The sequence below is a fragment of the Cuculus canorus genome, chromosome 5, assembly GCF_017976375.1.
Source record: "Cuculus canorus isolate bCucCan1 chromosome 5, bCucCan1.pri, whole genome shotgun sequence".
In the NCBI taxonomy this organism is placed as follows: domain Eukaryota; kingdom Metazoa; phylum Chordata; class Aves; order Cuculiformes; family Cuculidae; genus Cuculus; species Cuculus canorus.
The window spans coordinates 55,571,308-55,588,254 of record NC_071405.1 but is presented as its reverse complement, the minus strand read 5'-3'; the positions used below and the strand labels follow the sequence as shown (position 1 = coordinate 55,588,254).

At 36.0% G+C, this 16,947-nt stretch overlaps 1 protein-coding gene across 8 annotated transcripts in view; it reads left to right on the top strand.

Moving 5' to 3' along the window:
• The window catches only part of PCNX1 (pecanex 1), an 86,783-nt gene that overhangs the window by 40,426 nt on the left and 29,410 nt on the right, over positions 1-16,947 (top strand). For 4 of the 8 annotated variants that reach the window (XM_054066697.1, XM_054066696.1, XM_054066701.1 and 1 more), the window contains 9 exons: positions 3,798-3,888; positions 5,612-5,669; positions 7,705-7,922; positions 9,000-9,153; positions 9,879-9,911; positions 10,895-11,066; positions 14,725-14,835; positions 15,319-15,410; positions 16,694-16,803. In XM_054066697.1, coding sequence (XP_053922672.1) covers positions 3,798-3,888; positions 5,612-5,669; positions 7,705-7,922; positions 9,000-9,153; positions 9,879-9,911; positions 10,895-11,066; positions 14,725-14,835; positions 15,319-15,410; positions 16,694-16,803 — 1,039 coding nt within the window. The remainder of the gene's footprint in view (positions 1-3,797; positions 3,889-5,611; positions 5,670-7,704; positions 7,923-8,999; positions 9,154-9,878; positions 9,912-10,894; positions 11,067-14,724; positions 14,836-15,318; positions 15,411-16,693; positions 16,804-16,947) is intronic. The other 4 variants (XM_054066698.1, XM_054066702.1, XM_054066700.1 and 1 more) reach the window with 3 other exon arrangements.

The following is a 16,947-nucleotide window of genomic DNA, read 5'->3' as shown; positions in this document are numbered from 1 at the left end:
AATTGGTTCCTCAATACATTCTTGTAATTAAGTAGACTTAATTTATGGGGAATTATTTCTAAAGGTACAAGTAGAAAATAAGTATTCACTTCCCATTGTTTCTATTGAAAATATCAGTGTTGTAGTCTGTGGAATTCTACGTAATAGGTAGGTTTTTCTTTTGAGAAACTTCAGGTAGAAATAAATTACTTTCAAGTCTGTCAACTGGAAACTTTAAAGTAAATCTTTATACTGCAGCTGAAGGTAAGATTTTAACTCTTGGAAACAATAGCTCCTTGCATGCTACAGAGTATTTGAATTCTGATGGCTTTGGTTTTTCTTACTAGGACTTAAATATTGTTAAGAGTAGTAACTGACTATATCTCAATGGTCTAATAATGACCTAGGCTTCAACATGTCAAAAAGCATTAACAATTTTTCGAAATATTTTGAGAGTTTTTTTAAAACAAAGTAGTATTTATTAGATGGGAAAGTGGGAAATGTGCTGAAAATAACCATTTAGTTGCACCTTTTTAGCTGGATCCTGAGTCTTCCAGGCTTCATCTGTGCAAGCTCATCAGCCTGTTGCTTTCATGGATTCCTGTAACTGCGGGAACACCAGTTTGTACAATGTGAACTATTACATTCTGTCTCTGGGCTTGGAGATGAGATGTTGTCTTCTGAAACAGGGAAACTTGTTTCAGAGGAAGTGGCGTTCTTTTTTTCCTCTTGACAGTAGAACAAAGATGTAGTTTGGATTTGTACACCTGAGTATTGTTGACTTGGTTTTGTTATTTTTGTAACCTGGTCTAAATAGGATATTGTCTGAGTGATTTGAGTTTGCTAAGAACTTGCAGCTCTCCCCTTGAGTGTGTGAAGTTACAAGCGTTTCTGTTTAGTGGGCAAGCATGCTATTGGCTGTAATCTTGATTTGAAAAATAAGCTTTGAGTCTGCCTTTTGTTTACAACTTGATAAAACTACAGTCCTTAGAGAAAGAAAAAACTTAAAGCTTCTTCATTGTGATGCTGTTTACAAGTTTGTTGGAGGTTACTGTGGGAGAGCTGGGAATGTGAAACAAAAATCACTAGAGTAACTAGTATAGGTATATCCATATGTATTGAATCCTGTGAGCATTGGGATCCTTCATTAGAGTTTGAGAGTGCTGTGATGAAGCTGCTGCTATGTTGCACAGTTAGAAAGTGTTGTTTTGATGGGACTTAAGAGCTGAACTATAGAATCCAGTCACAGCTCAGGGCTCTGCATCCTCAACAGCATTGCATAGTCCTGCCATTATTTTCTGCTTTAGATGAGTTGAGGCTTTTCTGGAGAATTTTTCGATTTTAAACAGGGAAAAGGGGGCAGGGAGACAACTTTTGTCTTATTGAGAAGCTATGCTTTTCTTGACAGAATTAACCTTAAATAGGAAGTCTGCATAAGTAGGGGAGGTGAATTCCAAGTATGGCAAAACCTGAGTTTGTAGTTTGTGTATAAACAGCTGGAATTAGATATTTCATCTGTTTGCTCTGTCTCTATTAACCAGGTTTGTTTTATCCTAACACAGCCATGCAGTGCTTACAGCAGCAACATAAATGCAGTAGATTCTGATTAAAGAGGATTAAAGAGGAGTTGGATTTGAGGGAACTGGAGGTATTTTCTAACATGAAGAGGTTTATGCTAAGTTTTTTTTGATAGCTTAAAGCTGTTTTCAGACATTTGCCAGGTGTTACAGTTCAGCAAGCTTCTTTGAAACAGTTGTATCTGATGTATTATCTCAGCCCAAGAAAATGGGAAGCTATATCTTGCAAATAATTTATTCTAATTTATGACTAGAATTTCATTCATTTAAAATTCAGGAAGTGTAATTTCCAGGCTCTCAATTCAGTAGTGCAAAAAGATAAAGATTTTAACCCAGACTGGCTTGTCTCCTAAGGACTAGTTACAAGGGAGATTTTGTGCATAATACTGCCTGTACTAGAACCTCAAGTGTCTTTCTTAATACCTTCATGTTTGCCATTGAAAAGATTTTACTGGTGCAGTTCAGAAATAGTCCTGTGTAACTGAGTTTGCTTATTAGTTGTGGGGAGGAAGATTCCTAATGCATTACTTGAATTTTAAACTTCAGTAACAACTGTTTACTATACTGCATTAAAACCCAAAGGATATTTGACCAAAGGGCTTCATCAAAGTCTTAGTTATTGAGGGGGGAAGAAAAAAACCTAACAAGTGAACTTTCTCCTTTCATTTTCTTAAAGGCCTATAGCAGGTATAATATTGAGAGGGCACTGTTGTGTTACTGAGCTCTGATGCACGCTGAACATGACTCTCGAACTACGTAGCTGACTGTCTTGTCAGAAAGCTTGGTCTTAGCACAACTGCAGTATGTCTGGTTGGTTGGAAGTGCCCTCTCTGAGAGTAGGAAGCTTTGTGAAGGTATTTTCAGCATACCAGTAGTTCTCTGTAGTTTCACTGGTTTTGAGCATCCAGTTTGAGATTTTTAACCTTATTGCTTTTATACACTTCTAAATTGAACTTCGTTGTTTGTGGGTCTGAAGAGAAGTTGGAGCAGGATCAGTGTAGTTTTAAAAAACAGGAAAAAAAACGCCTATATCAGAAGCAGGGTTATATTCTCACAAAAAAAAGGGAAAGATTGGAAGCTCTCATCTTGTTAAGTATTTCTCCTGAAACTGCCTGTTATCCTGTATCAACAGAAGAAAGAGTTGCAAGACACGCAGCTGAGATGTCCACAGTTCTTGCCTCAGATGTTCCAAAGTGGGGGTTTTGTTCTGTATAAGCAGGCCTTAAAATATTGCATGCTTTGCATCATGGCATAAGAATGGTTTTGAGCTAGAAGAGATGGAGAAGTTGGCAGAACATTTCATATGAGATCACTATTTCAAAATCAGCTTCCTGCATTCAGAGCTGAAATATATTGAACCTTACCCTCGGGGGATATTACAGTGCTTATCTCTCTGATCAGATTATTGTGGGAGAAGGGCACTGTGAAAATAGCACATTGTGAGTAATGTAATTTGTCTTTTACATTCTAATTTCTGGGTACATCTTTGTTAATTATATATTTAGGAGTAGTTCAATATTGTTTATTCAAAAAGGTTTTAATAACAACTTCAGGAAATTATGGTTAATGGAGTTCCAGTAGCTCCAAATGGTTTATCTGAGAAGTTGGTTTGCAATCTTCTGTTCTTAGACTGAAGTGTTTGCTTCTGGCTTGCAGAATAAATCTCAGTCTGCCATTCCTTTTTCCACTGAAATTTTTGTAGAGGTGTAATTTATGAAAAATCTCTGGCCACTTCTTTCACTCTTTTTGTGTTTCTTTTCAAATAATAATGTGCCTCTCAAAAGAATGTTATTCAGGGCACTTAAGCAATCTGTCTTAGCCAAATGCCATGGTTCTTAAATGCTGATTGCAAATGATATACCGATTGTTCTGCTGGAGGTGGGGAGGCTTGGAGGAATAAAGTGAAATAGCTGGTCACTGCAAGTTGTTCTCCTGTTAATTCTCTAAGGGGTTGGATGGAGTTGTACACTGTGCTTCTGTTAATGGTGACAAACAAATTTAAAATTTAATTCAATATTGCAGTTCCCTGTGTATATGTCATGTAAAATGGTATGGAAGAGGACTGAGTAGCTGATGTCTTGTCTGCAGTGGTGACACATTAATGTGTAATCACATTTTTATATTCTGACAGTGATGTAAATTTAGATGTCTAAATTGATCTCGATAGTTAGTAAATAGAAACTAGTGCCATTGGATTGAAACATGAAATTTTGACCTGCTTTTGACTTTTTTTTTTAATAGGTAAGTTCAGTTCTACACTCTACGAGACAGGGGGCTGCGACATGTCACTTGTGAATTTTGAACCAGCTGCAAGAAGAGCATCCAACATCTGGTGTGTGTGAAGGCCAGTCAAGAGTGATATTCATGTCTTACTGCAAAAAAATACTTTAATTTTAAAAGGTTATTTAGTACGGACAACAAAAAATCAATGTAAAATGCTATCCATGTACCTTTACTTTTGAAATCTGAGTGATTTTTTTTTTTTTACTCGAAGATGACACTAACTGCATAGTTAATCTTCTCCACTTAAATGTCTCTGAAAATGAAGACCACTATTACCTTAAGCATTAAATATCCAAACTGAGAACTTGACAAACATGTTTTTGATTGGCTTATAGAAAGCTTTTCTTCAAGGATTTAACCCAGGTTTTGGGAGAGTAGGTGGCTGTTGACCAGAATTACCATTAACATATTTAGAAATGAACTTCCAATTGTGAAGCAAATGTAAACTGATAAATTTGTTCTCGAGTTCGTACATGGCACGAAACAATACATGGAGGCATTAACATGTCTGAGGTTAAATTTGACTTACAGTTGAAATAGCCAGCTACAAACTGGAAAGTTCATCTGCTATTGGAAAGATGCCCTTTCTTTCCCTGAAGGGGACAGGAAGCAGAAGAAGGAAAACCCAAAACCTTCCATGTGCCCCTGCCTCAATCTGCTTCACTGCATAAAACTGCTCTGAAGCTTTTGTCATGCTGAATGCTACGAATTCCCCCACATGTATGTGTAATAACTATTGGAATTAAGGAGTAACAAGTATGAAAGCTCGTCTTTAAATCTTTCTTACGAAAGTGTGCAAGTGCCTTTTGTAAAGTTGAACTTTGACAGAAGGTTCTGTATTCCTTGCACAAAGCTGCCAATGCCTGCCTCTACTGCTTTGCATGTTCCAGATGCAATGGCTTTGCTGATGGCTGCTGTTAGGAAGTTATATGTGCTAATGGAAGGAACAAACTGGCCACATCCAAACAGCCAGATCTTGGCTTCAGAGAATATTTGAGTTTCAGTGAAGTAAAATTGATAACAAAGAATGTTTTTATCTTAAGGCAAGGAACTGAAGGGGAGTTGCATAAATTTGATACAGGTCTTACAGCCATGTGATTTACATGGAAAACAAACATCCAAAATCTATCCAAAATTGGGGGGAAAAAAGCAGTGGTTGGATATGGACATCCATACAGTAAGAGCAATTTCTCTTCATCTCTAATGAATGGAAATGACAAAGTAATTTTGCTCTTCTTACCAGAGGTTTAAGTTTGTTTAAAGTTAAGTTTTTCAAAAGCAATTCAAGATCAAGTCATTTAATAAACTTGTGTTAAGTATGTACTTAGTTTTTGGCGGTTTTGAGACCTTGGTAAAAAGGTAGTGTTAACAAAAACTCTGTATGTAACAGACCACCCTCCTTTAGTGATGTGATGCGTGTTTACACATATGTAGCTAGCAGATTATAATACAGGTTTGGGTTTGGTTTTTTGAGTGGAATAATCACTATCATGGTAATCCTTGTTAGACAACTTAGGGACTAGGTGTTGAGAAAATTATATTGAGGGTAAAGGTAAAGAGTGTCCTGATTTACTATAGCTAAAGAATTCACCACAATACACAAGACTAAGTGGATACTTGTATTTAAAATATGTGATTGAAGGGAGAACTTATAGAAAGAATTTTAGCTAGAATTTGCAAGGAGTACAAATTAATTTAGGACACTAAATTAGAGTGGCCTGTTGAAATAAAATGTAGTTTTATAATCTGAAGTCTTTCCCCTGTTCTTATAGTGACACGGACTCTCACGTATCGAGTTCTACCTCAGTTCGCTTTTATCCACATGATCTAGTAAGTTTCTCTTACTTATTTCTAGAGCATGCAAAAAAATCAGAAGACTTTTCAATTTTATGGCACTGATTAATCATCCTGTGTGGTAGTTCTTTGTTCTTAAGAAGGATTTTTTCTGGGTTTAAGTGAAGATAAAGTGTTGTTCAGTGTCTTCGTATATACATACAAATTAATCTTTCTGCGTAGTACTTCAAATATCAGTGGTTTCCTCTTACCCAAAGCATACTGTTCTTCTAAATCACGTGGAAACTGTTTTTTCTGAGATTCTTGGACAGAGTTTTCCTTCTATGCACTACTGAGTTTAGCGGGCAGCAGAATAAGTTTCATGTTCTGAGCGAGAGAAACTTCAGTAATTTCCCTGAAAGGAATTTAAAAATCTGTTGTTGGAGTCTGTACAAGTATAAATCCTATGCAACAGTAACAGAGGAAAAAAAGACAAAGGCTTATGCTGTTTCATACTGGAAATAGCTCTAGAATTTCTTAGTTTTGTGATCTCAAACCTTTTATATTGCTGTCAAGTTCAGACTTAAGAATTAGGAGTACAAATATGTCCAATATTGCTGTGTCATGAAAACAGTGCACATTGTCATGTTTCTTAAGGTCATGATTCTTTAAGCTAGGAAGCCAAAGTAAACTATATTGAAATACCTAATGACCTAATCAAGAGGGAAAAGAGGATACGGATTCAGCATTTGGCAGAGAGAACAGAAGATCCCCATTTTCCCAACCATACTTTTGGTTGAGAATGTGCTCTTCAGACTGGATGTCTGCTCTAGAGGGGCTTCTTTTGCTTTCTGCCATCTCCCTCAGAAATGTTGCATTCAAAAATCTGCATTATTTATTAGCTGTTGGCTTGCAAGTGTGGTGACATTAGAGGGAATGATTCTGTTTAGGGCAATCTCTGTATTTATAAAGGCTTAACCTGTGTGCCTAAATGGGAATTATCACTGAAATTTGTTCTTAGTGCAATGAGTGTTTTATTATGATGACACTACCTTACAAGAAACCAAGTCTTTAAAAGGTTACCAAAAAGGCACCCGTTTTCTGACACAGTGATAAGCATGTTTTGTATTTTTGCAGTGCCTTTAGAAAGTGGGTGTTCCTGCTTCTTGTTTTTATTAGTGTTTTTCTAGGAAGGAAAAGCTGGCTGAGCATAGTTACAGTACACTGATTTTACTGCAATTGTAAAAAAAAAAACCCAAAAAACCTAATAAATATTACTCATTACTTTGAAAGTTTATGAAGATTTTTCATGGAGTGACATTTTAATGGTGATATTGTCTGAGAGAGAAGGACAGTGCTTTAAGATGTTTCTTGGCCTGTTAATGAAATTTATTAAGTGGATTAAGTGACAAAAACATGTTGTTGTAACTTTACTTTGAGTACTCTGCTTCAATGTCCTGTGTGGTTGTTAGTATTACTGTGATTTCTAGAACTCTAGGGTGACAAACTATAAAAATAAGTGAGAAATATAGTCAGTCATAAATACTACTTGACCAGTTAGGACAGAGCTTTTTTTAGTTTCTGTAAGTATATTCTGAATACAGTGAGTTTGAGTTTGACCACTGATGCATGCATATGTTGCTTTGTCATGCAAAACCAACCATTTGGCATGGGAGTGCATGCAGACTAGCTGACTACAAGAAATGTGTCGAACTTTATTTAAATTCGGAATTGGATTATTCTTCTAGTATGTTATTCCTGTTCATAAATCAGTTTACTTGTCTTCAAATTTGAAGTTTTCAGGGTAAATGGGATAATGTGCTTGGAAAGCACGTTCATGCTTCATTTGAAGTAAGGCATATGCTAAAATGCCAAACAGTTGTGTTATATGCAAAGTTATATGCTGCTGGTGCTATTCATTTGCCATGATAAGGACAGGAAAAGTAAGTAGAAGCCTCAGAATCGACAGTGTTTAACTTATAACTTCTTTAAAGTGAAACTAAATTCTGGCAGTTTTTTTTCCAAAGTGATTTTCAGTAGAACAAAGTGAGAGAATAAAAATGAGCTTTTGTTAATACTGACTTTCTTTTAGCTTTCTCTTCCTCAGATCAGGTTGAACAGGCTGTTAACCATGGATACAGATCTGCTGGAGCAGCAAGATATAGACCTGAGCCCTGACCTTCAGGACCACATGCAGCCTCAAGAGGAGGCAGCTCAAAAAGTCAAGCAGTACTATCGCTTTTGGATTCTACCTAAGCTTTGGATTAGTATAAATTTTGATAGATTAACTCTTCTGGCGTTATTTGATAGGTGAGCTCCTTGTATGTTACTAGACATCAGAAAGTAAAGATTAAAAATGTTAACTAAGCTTGATACAGATAAAGCTTTTTTTAGGGTATTATACTTATTTAAGGTACTCTGAAAGATGAATGAGTCATACAAAATGCAGTTTTTGTAAAATAATATCACTTTCCCTTTTTCCCCAACAATGCTACAAAGGAAAAAAAACCAAACCAACTTATTTGAATGATCAGAAAGAGAGACTAATTGCTAATCTTTCATGCTAGACAATAACATTCTCCAAAAACTGAGAGTGTCTAGAGTGTGGCATATGAGGTCCAACACAAAAAAACCTGAAGACTGTGCCTGAAACTCTTTATTTAACAAATTAAGAAAATCAGCTACTGTCACCTTGAAAATAGTTCCCTTTTGAGTTGACACATAGCTGCATACAGTGCAGCCCACTTTCAAAGCAATTCCACACATCATTTTCTCAAAGGCTGTTGAGGATCTCGTTCGTTTTTTTACTTTCACACCTTCTACTGACAAAAACATTGGTTCCTTTGAGCACTGACTTGATCTTTGGAAAGAGGGAGCCAGGTCTGGTGAACAGAGGGGGTGCTCAAGCACAGTGATGTTATTAGCTAAAAATTTTCACAGACATAGTGGTGTTGGTTGGCACATGCCAACGTTTTCTGACCGAGGGTGAGAAATGGTGTATATTTGAACATGCGTCCATTTGTATGAAGTGAAGTGAAAGTTTAGCCTTGTCTCACTGTGTCAGGTTAGAATGTGTTCTAGAACTATTTCTTTGTCTCCCCTCCCTCTCTTGGTTCTTGAGCTACAGGGTTAGTCTCAGTTCTTTTGTGTTGGACCTTGTGCGCTTCTACTATTTCAGGAAGCAGGGAGAATTTACCTGCTGTTTCAAAGCATTTTTCCAGAGAGTCATCTAATAAGTGTAACTTTTTGTCCCTACTGAGTTTACATAGTGAAACAAAATGAAGGCGATGTCCCCTGCAGTTATCAGGTGTTTTTTATATAGGCTATTTCGATTTTAATTCTTTCTCTCTCTTCTTTCCTCCCCCTATCTCTCTTCCTCTAATACAGGAATCGTGAGATCCTTGAAAATGTGTTAGCAGTCATCCTAGCTATTCTAGTTGCGTTTCTGGGCTCTGTACTTCTTATAGAGGGCTTTTTCAAGGATATTTGGGTCTTCCAGTTCTGCCTGGTAATAGCCAGTTGTCAGTACTCGCTGTTGAAGGTATTTTAATTTCTATATTTGCTTTCTATAAACAATGGAAATAAACTTGATTCGGTGTTGCAGCTTAATTAGAGCTTTAAGGAAACAATTTTCTTTATGATTTTAAAAGAAATGAGTAGGCTTAAACTTCGTGGAAATCTTGATAGATAATCATACAAGGTCACTTCACTGGAATGGTTCTACGTACATTTATAAAACAATGCTTTACTTGATGTTCTCATGCACCTTTTGTTTTTCCAAAGAGGACACTTTCTTAGTGGTTGAGAAAAGCCTGCAAACTCTTGAAGTTTTATTGTTAGGTTGGGTTTTTTAGTGGATACACCTCAGTGCATTCATATCGACCAATTATAAGCCTATTTTTAATCAGTCTTAGTTTTTATTAGACAATTGTTCATACTGTTGTGATTTAAGAGCAACTGTTTCCTTATGATTAGACTATTAGGGTAGAAATTAGATTTCAAATGTAAGTGCATAATACCTTGTGTTTAAAAAATGTAGAAGTTCTAAGAATTGGGCTTGCTTTCATAAAACTTTGGGTTTAGACATATACTCTTTGAACAGATTTTATAACTTAATACGTTGTACTTTTAAAAGGCTGTAGCGTAGCTGCACAAAATTAGTTGTAGATATTATTAGAAGAACATTAATCTGGAAAGCTGGGGGAGGGGAAGTAAACACACTAAATTGTAGATTCGGTAACTTTACTTTTTCCATTTTGGTTTCAGAGCGTTCAGCCAGATTCTTCTTCCCCTAGACATGTAAGTCCATGGTCATGCGTCATTTGGTCTTCTCAGCATTTCTCTTTTATGTGTTCTGATAAGGCACAAGAGGCTTATGTTGCCTTAGTGTGCAAGAAGGAAACTGTGATCCTGTTATTCTTTTCCCCCCCATACGCTTTGTATTAGCAAATCACATCCTCCGTCTTTTAAGCCTAGCTTTTGGTATAGAGCCATATCATTATAGGTTTATTGATAAATCTTTAGTATTCAAGCAATTATACTGAAGGGTACTCTATGTTGTAATTTGCTGTGCTGGTATAAACTGACACAGCTTTGATTTTTCTGTTCTGGTCTTGCAGATCATTCAGTTGCCCTAGTGTGTGCACACAGCCTTATTTTTTTGCTCTACGCTGACTATGCAATGCTCTAGTGAGCATCAGCATTTAAACATGCAAATGTTAATGTGCTGGTGTTGCACAATATGTTTATATTCCATTGTGCATCTGCTAGATTGTCAAGACAAAATATTTTTATGTCCTAAGTAAGACATGAAAAAGCATTATTCCTCTGCAGCAAGTCATTCATACTACTTTAAATATTCAAGTTGTATGTTTTCATGAACACAAATGCCGTATTTTTTTCACCTTAGTAGTATCTGAGTAATAAACTTTTTCTTCAGAATTAATATATTTCTGGCTTATGATATCTTCTCAGAACTTCTCTGGCACTTAGTGCTGCAAGAAACATACTTTAAAACTTAGGGGAGAAGGGTAAACATAGCTTTGTTTAACTTATTCTAACTGCTGTGTCCTCATTATATCAAAGCCACAAAAAAAACAGACCCAAACTTACATCATTGCAAGGCACTGCATTAAGGGTTTTATGAACAGAACTTCAAGATGGGACAGCATGTTAATTGAAGAAAAAAATGATTTATTTTAGTTCTGAAATTATCTGTAACAAAAGAGTAACAATTACTTTTTCTGCTAATAATCAATCAAATGTTCTTTTTTTTTAAACAGGGTCATAATCGTATCATAGCCTATAGTAGGCCTGTATATTTCTGTTTATGTTGTGGTCTTATTTGGCTGTTGGATTATGGCAGCAGAAATATATCTACAACAAGGTTCAGGCTGTATGGAATGGCTTTTACCAACCCATTACTGCTGCTGTCAGCCAGGGACTTAGTTATAGGTGAGTGGCTTTTTAATGGATTTTAATTTTTTGCTTTACTACAGTAGAATTCCTTTTTTTTTTAATACCCCCTCCCCTTTTGTTATGACGCTGTTGTATCATCACCTTCAAAATGCAGTTCAGTTAGTTTCCTTTGGAAAGAGTAGTTTCAGCTTTCCTGCAGTTTATGGGAAGATTCCTCCTTCTGTAACAAACGGCAGAGATGACTACTGCTTTGTCAGAGAAAAAAAAAAAAGCAATTTTCTTAATTATCTGAGTCCTCATCCTTGAACCTTCTGTTCTTACTTCTTAGCCTGGACCTGTATATACTACCCCATGCTTGGACCTAGCTGCTCTCTGCTCAAAGAAATGTTTTGATTTACCTAGTGGAAGGTGTCCCTGCCCATGACGGGGGATGAAACTAGATGATCTTTAGTGTCCCTTCCAACCTAAACTGTTCTGTGATTTATACTCTGTAGAAAGGCTTGTGGCAAATGGATATGAGTTCTCTTAAATTTAGTTATTTGAGTTTCAGCAACTGGATAGAACAGTACGAACACAATTTAAAAAACGTTACAGATAGATGCAATCTTATTTCATGTGTCTTTTTTCAGAACAGGCCTATAAGCAATGCCAAAAATTTACTTTTTGGCTGTAGGAGGTACTTGTGCTGTATTCAGAGTGGCACAGTGCATTCACCATACTGCTGGCAATTAAGTCCTGCCCACCTCCCTGCTTCCAAACCAACCCAAAAAACCAAACAACAACAAACCCCCACCTCTAATCAACAAAACTTTCCCCAGTTTACTTTCAAAATTTATCAGAATTTATTGGAAATAATAATGGTTATGTAATCTCGGGCAGACTGCATGGAAAGGAGAGAGAGAGAGAGCGAGCAAATATTTGAAGACTGTCTTATCATGGGAACTTTATGCGTATTCTTTAACGGAGCAAAGTTATTTGGGTGATTGTATTTGGACCACCTCTTTCAAGGGGAAAGCAATTGTGTTAGAATTAATCTACATTGAGCACACGTACCCTTCTGTTGTACCAAAATATCTGTGCGTGAAAGATTACAGCAGCTGAATATTAGGACTGCATGCCTCTAGTTCTTGGACAGTCTTCTGCTCAAGAAAAAGTAAAGCTTTGGTTTTGATTCTTCTTTTTTGATTCTTCTTTTTTTTAAAGATTTTTATGTTATTTTTTACTGTTAATTGATTAATGAGAATCATTACTTACTTGAGTGTTTTGAGAATTAGTTTTTACTCCTTTATTTTAGGAACATACTGAGTTTCATACCTCATACTGTTTACCCCTTCAACTTTCTGCTAGTAAACCTGCATGTTGATTTAGATGTCCAGAGGAGAAAGGTCTAAGCTTCTTATTTATGAACAGTGTTATCCAGGCATTTCCAAAGGTGCTTTTCTACAGAATCTACGGCTCTGTTGTTGTCCTGGCATACCTCATTCTGTATTTGTGATGGAAAAAGAAGTTAAGACAGCAGATACTTATGATTCATTCAAGATAACTAATTTAGTTTCCCCTTGTTTATGTTCTGTCAATTCCAGAAGTCTTTTCTTCCTTTTCCTGACATCTTGGGTCATTGCCATAATGTATACCCATATCTCTATAAGCTAGTACATAAGTGTGTATTTGTAGGTTGTGTTGTATAGTGGAAGTGACATACTTTTAAAAATTGTCCAAGTCTTTTCTAATTTTAAAAAGATGTGCTGGCATCTTCACCGAGCTGCGTCCGTTTTGGGATTAGGATTCAAATTTCCTTATGTTTTATTGTTGTTCTTGGGTATCTTGCACCAGCTTGTGGTTTATATATCTTTGCAGTTCTACCAATAAAACACCTGCCAGAGCAGCTGTCATTTCTTAAACCAGAGTAAAAACCTACACCACACCACACCCCCTATCCTGCTTAACCACACTGTGCGCCATTCCCTACTGCCCCACCCTTGCCTTTAGAGAAACTCTTAATTGCTGAAACACTGTTTCAAAAAAAGCTTTGTGTATATCCCAAAGCAAGAGGGCTGCTAGCAAATCTACTTTGTTAGCACAAAGTAAATCTCAGCTGCCTTTTTTCCCATTCCCAGGCATAGCTACTAGAACAACACAGGTGCTGGGCAAGGCGAACTTTGTGTTCAGATAACATAATCACTGTGTCCTTGCCAACAGGCAACTGAGGAGTAGTATAAATTTTTTATTTTGTGTCCCACATGTTGGAGTTGATAAATTGGTGTAAATCTTCTCCACGTTTATAACATTTTCTTTTTTACCAAGGTGGTTCTCATTAGAAAACAATTCTGTTATGGACTCAAAAGCCATCGGAATTGGCTGCTTTTTATAAATTGTGTATGTCCAGATCTTTTTTGTAATTATGTTTTTAATGGCCCCAAAGTAGTTCAGCTTACAGACCATCAGAAGCAATTTTTTAACCTGTCAGCAAGAGAACACTTTATTTGCCCCCTATGTAAACTTCCTCGAGTAATGATTTGAGGTCGAGGTTTGTCTCAAATTCTGAAAAATATTTCCTTCAGGTCATGAGTAGCTGGTCCTTAGCCTTACATTTCCTCATTTCTGTCAGTAAAAAGATTTAGAACTCTGTGTTTTTTCCCAAGTCCTGAACCTGTATATTTTTAAAAAATATTTAATAATTTAACTTTGCCAAGGAGTAAGGAAAAATAACCCTCAAGTTAGTCCCTATGTTACTGTAGATATTTCTAATGTGATATACTTTAGTATCCAACCATTCTGTGGATATAAATTAGAAAGTTAGAATTGAGATTTGTAATTCTTTACAGGATAATTTAATATTGGTTTCTTCATTTGTTCACTGAAGCTACAAGTTAAATAAGGTTATAGAAAATCCTCCCTGAACTGTCAGATTTGTTTGCCAGGGTTAGTTTAATGGTTTGAGCCTTCTGTCCCTCAGAATCTAGAACTAGTAATATGCTGCTGCTTGTGAATTATGTCTGGACTACTTAAGTTTATGAAAAGTCTGTCATTTCTGCATTTCAGTTGGGAAGTAAATGATATGTACAGGTTGGGACATACCATTGTCTGTATTAAAATTAAGTGACATTCATTTATCTTTGCATTCTTAAATCCTATTATTTGCAGAGGTTTAAATGGTTCTTGGGTACCTGCTTTCATTTAAAACCAAGTCGTTTAGGATCAGAACTTTTCAGAAGTGGTGTGGGAAAATGAGTAAAATTGTCAGACATTATTAGTGGTGGGAAATGAAATGCTTGGCCTCTCCTATGTGAGTGTGACTGGTGCGAGCTTGGTCCTGTAACTCATGACTGGCAGTTAGGTTTGGGTAAGCCTTATTTACAATGAGTGAAAACTTAGAAATTTGTAATCTGTAGAGGCTCCTGGCTGATATTTGCTAAATAAAAATCGAAAGCCTGAATTGACCCATATTTGTTTCTACAGCAATTAAAATGGAAGTAAAATCTTTTGAATGTTGGTTTATGTAATCTCTATTTTCAGTCAGTTCCAAGTCATTGAAGTAGAGATTTACATCATGGGTATTTTTCCTTAGAAGTAATGGTAGTAATAATTCAGCGATGTTCAGTTAAATGTGTGTGATACTACAGAATTTAAGAGTACATTACCATGCTATGTTTTTCATATTCACCACTTATTCAACTGTTTTTTTCCTCCATAGTGTTTACACTATGTTTCCCTATAGTATTCTTCATTGGTCTCCTGCCTCAGGTGAATACGTTTGTGATGTATCTCTGTGAACAGCTGGATATTCATGTCTTCGGTGGCAATGGTGAGTGGTTTTATGTCAATGGCAAAACCAGTAGATTAGGAGCACCCATCAGACTAGTAGGCTAGTTAAAAAATGACGATTACACTATTTTTATTCTTACCTTCTAAATATAGAATTCTAATAAATTCAAAAAGGCTAAAGGTCTTCTGATTCATTATTGAGAATTACAATTACTGTTTTAGTAAGCCTGTCAAAAATGTATGCTTTCTTCAGCTGGTTTCTCTTGCAACTGTTAACCATTCTTATGGTAATGGTGTTGAGTAAATGAGGAGGTAAATAAAGCCACGTGAACTGCTCTTTAAAAAGAGGAGTATTTGTAGGAGAAAATGAGTAGTTGTTTTGGATTGGAATTTTTTTTTTTTATATTAGAGAGGTGTTGCAACTAGGGGGGCTGATGTCTTTCTTAAACTGTCCAAAGTATTTTGTGTTCTTATATAATTACGTAACACTGTTTAATTATTCTTTCTTTTCTATGACATTCAGCTACCACAAGCCTGCTTGCAGCACTTTACAGTTTTATCTGTAGTATTGTGGCAGTAGCATTGTTGTATGGACTGTGCTATGGTGCCCTAAAGGTGAGCAAAATTTTAGATATGGTATACATTACTGTTTTGGGGTTTGTTCTCCACTTCCTTTTATCTTACATACTTAAATATGCAGAAAGTCAGTTAGAAATATTCGTGTGATTTGTTACAGTTTTATTCTTGCTCAGCTGTGAGGTCAATAAAGGAGATAAAGGGTAGGAACAAACCAGAATTATTAGTTTTTCGAAGTGTATGATTTGTGCCTGCACTAACAGGCTTTTTTTTTTTTTGTCCAAAACCATGACATTTACCTTCAGTTCCATTCTATGTTGGTTCTTGAAAAAAATCACTTGAATGGCTTGTTTCTATCACAGTCTTCTTATATTGGTTTGTTAACTTTTTAGAATGGTTCATGTGACTATTTTTTTCCAAAGCTGAAAACCAGAAATAGTCTTTTCAGATTTATCTTTATCTGAAAAGAAACCAGGAGATAGTTTGTAGTGTCAATGAAGATGTGTACTTGTCTAAAAGGTGGGGGAAGCTGACCAAATGGTAGAAGAAGAAAAACCCTAAATCAACAACTTTTTTTGGCTTGCATCATATCATTCTGTTTGAAAACAGTGTGGTGTTGGATCTGTTTGTTGGTTTCTGGCGTGTGCCAATAATCAAATGCTTTCAGTTTGCCATTAACTCTACCCTGTTTATCTTCCAACTCAGAGCTGACTGGCTCTTTTCCACTCTGTTGCGGACTGTAGAAAATTGCTAGAGGGAATATTCCCATGGTGCTGTTACCTGCAGAACATCATTAGCTTTCTGTGAATTTGTACATTCTCATTAGCCTTTTGTAAACACAACTGTTCAAGATAAACAAGCTTTAGCAAAGAATCACTGTCTCATCTTTTCATATGCAGTATAGAGATGATAAAAATAAAACCACTGGTTTAATATGAATTCAACATACTAGAAAAAAATTACACAGAGTAAAGACATCTGTAACTTTAAAAATTAAGATGTGACTAAACGGTGTTCTCAAGGAATGCAGAAAATTGTTCATAAGGGTTATGAAAATTGATGACTGTTCTATGGTGAACGTGGTATAGGCTTAAGGAATGTACATTATGTTAACATTTCTGATCTATGGTTGGACATAGGTAAATATTGAGCAATATTTTTGTATTGAAGTTCCTGTTGGATTTTTGTGGAATTGTAGTTAATTTTTCTATTCTTTTGCTATGATATACATAATTGCCGTATGTCAAATGTCATAATTGCCGTATGTCAAATGTGTTGTATACTTTGTTTCCTTTTTATTAACATTTCATTTCTGTTTCCAGGATTCTTGGGATGGGCAGCATATTCCAGTTCTCTTCTCCATATTTTGTGGTTTGTTAGTGGCAATATCGTATCATCTCAGCAGACAAAGTAGTGACCCTTCTGTACTTTTGTAAGTGACTCAATTTATGTCCCCCCTAAGGAACAGTCAAGTCACAAGGGAACATTATAAGTATATAGGTAATAGTACTGTTTGAACTGGTAGTCACCATCATTATAAAAAACAAGTGTGGTATTGGTTCATTAGTTAGAAATT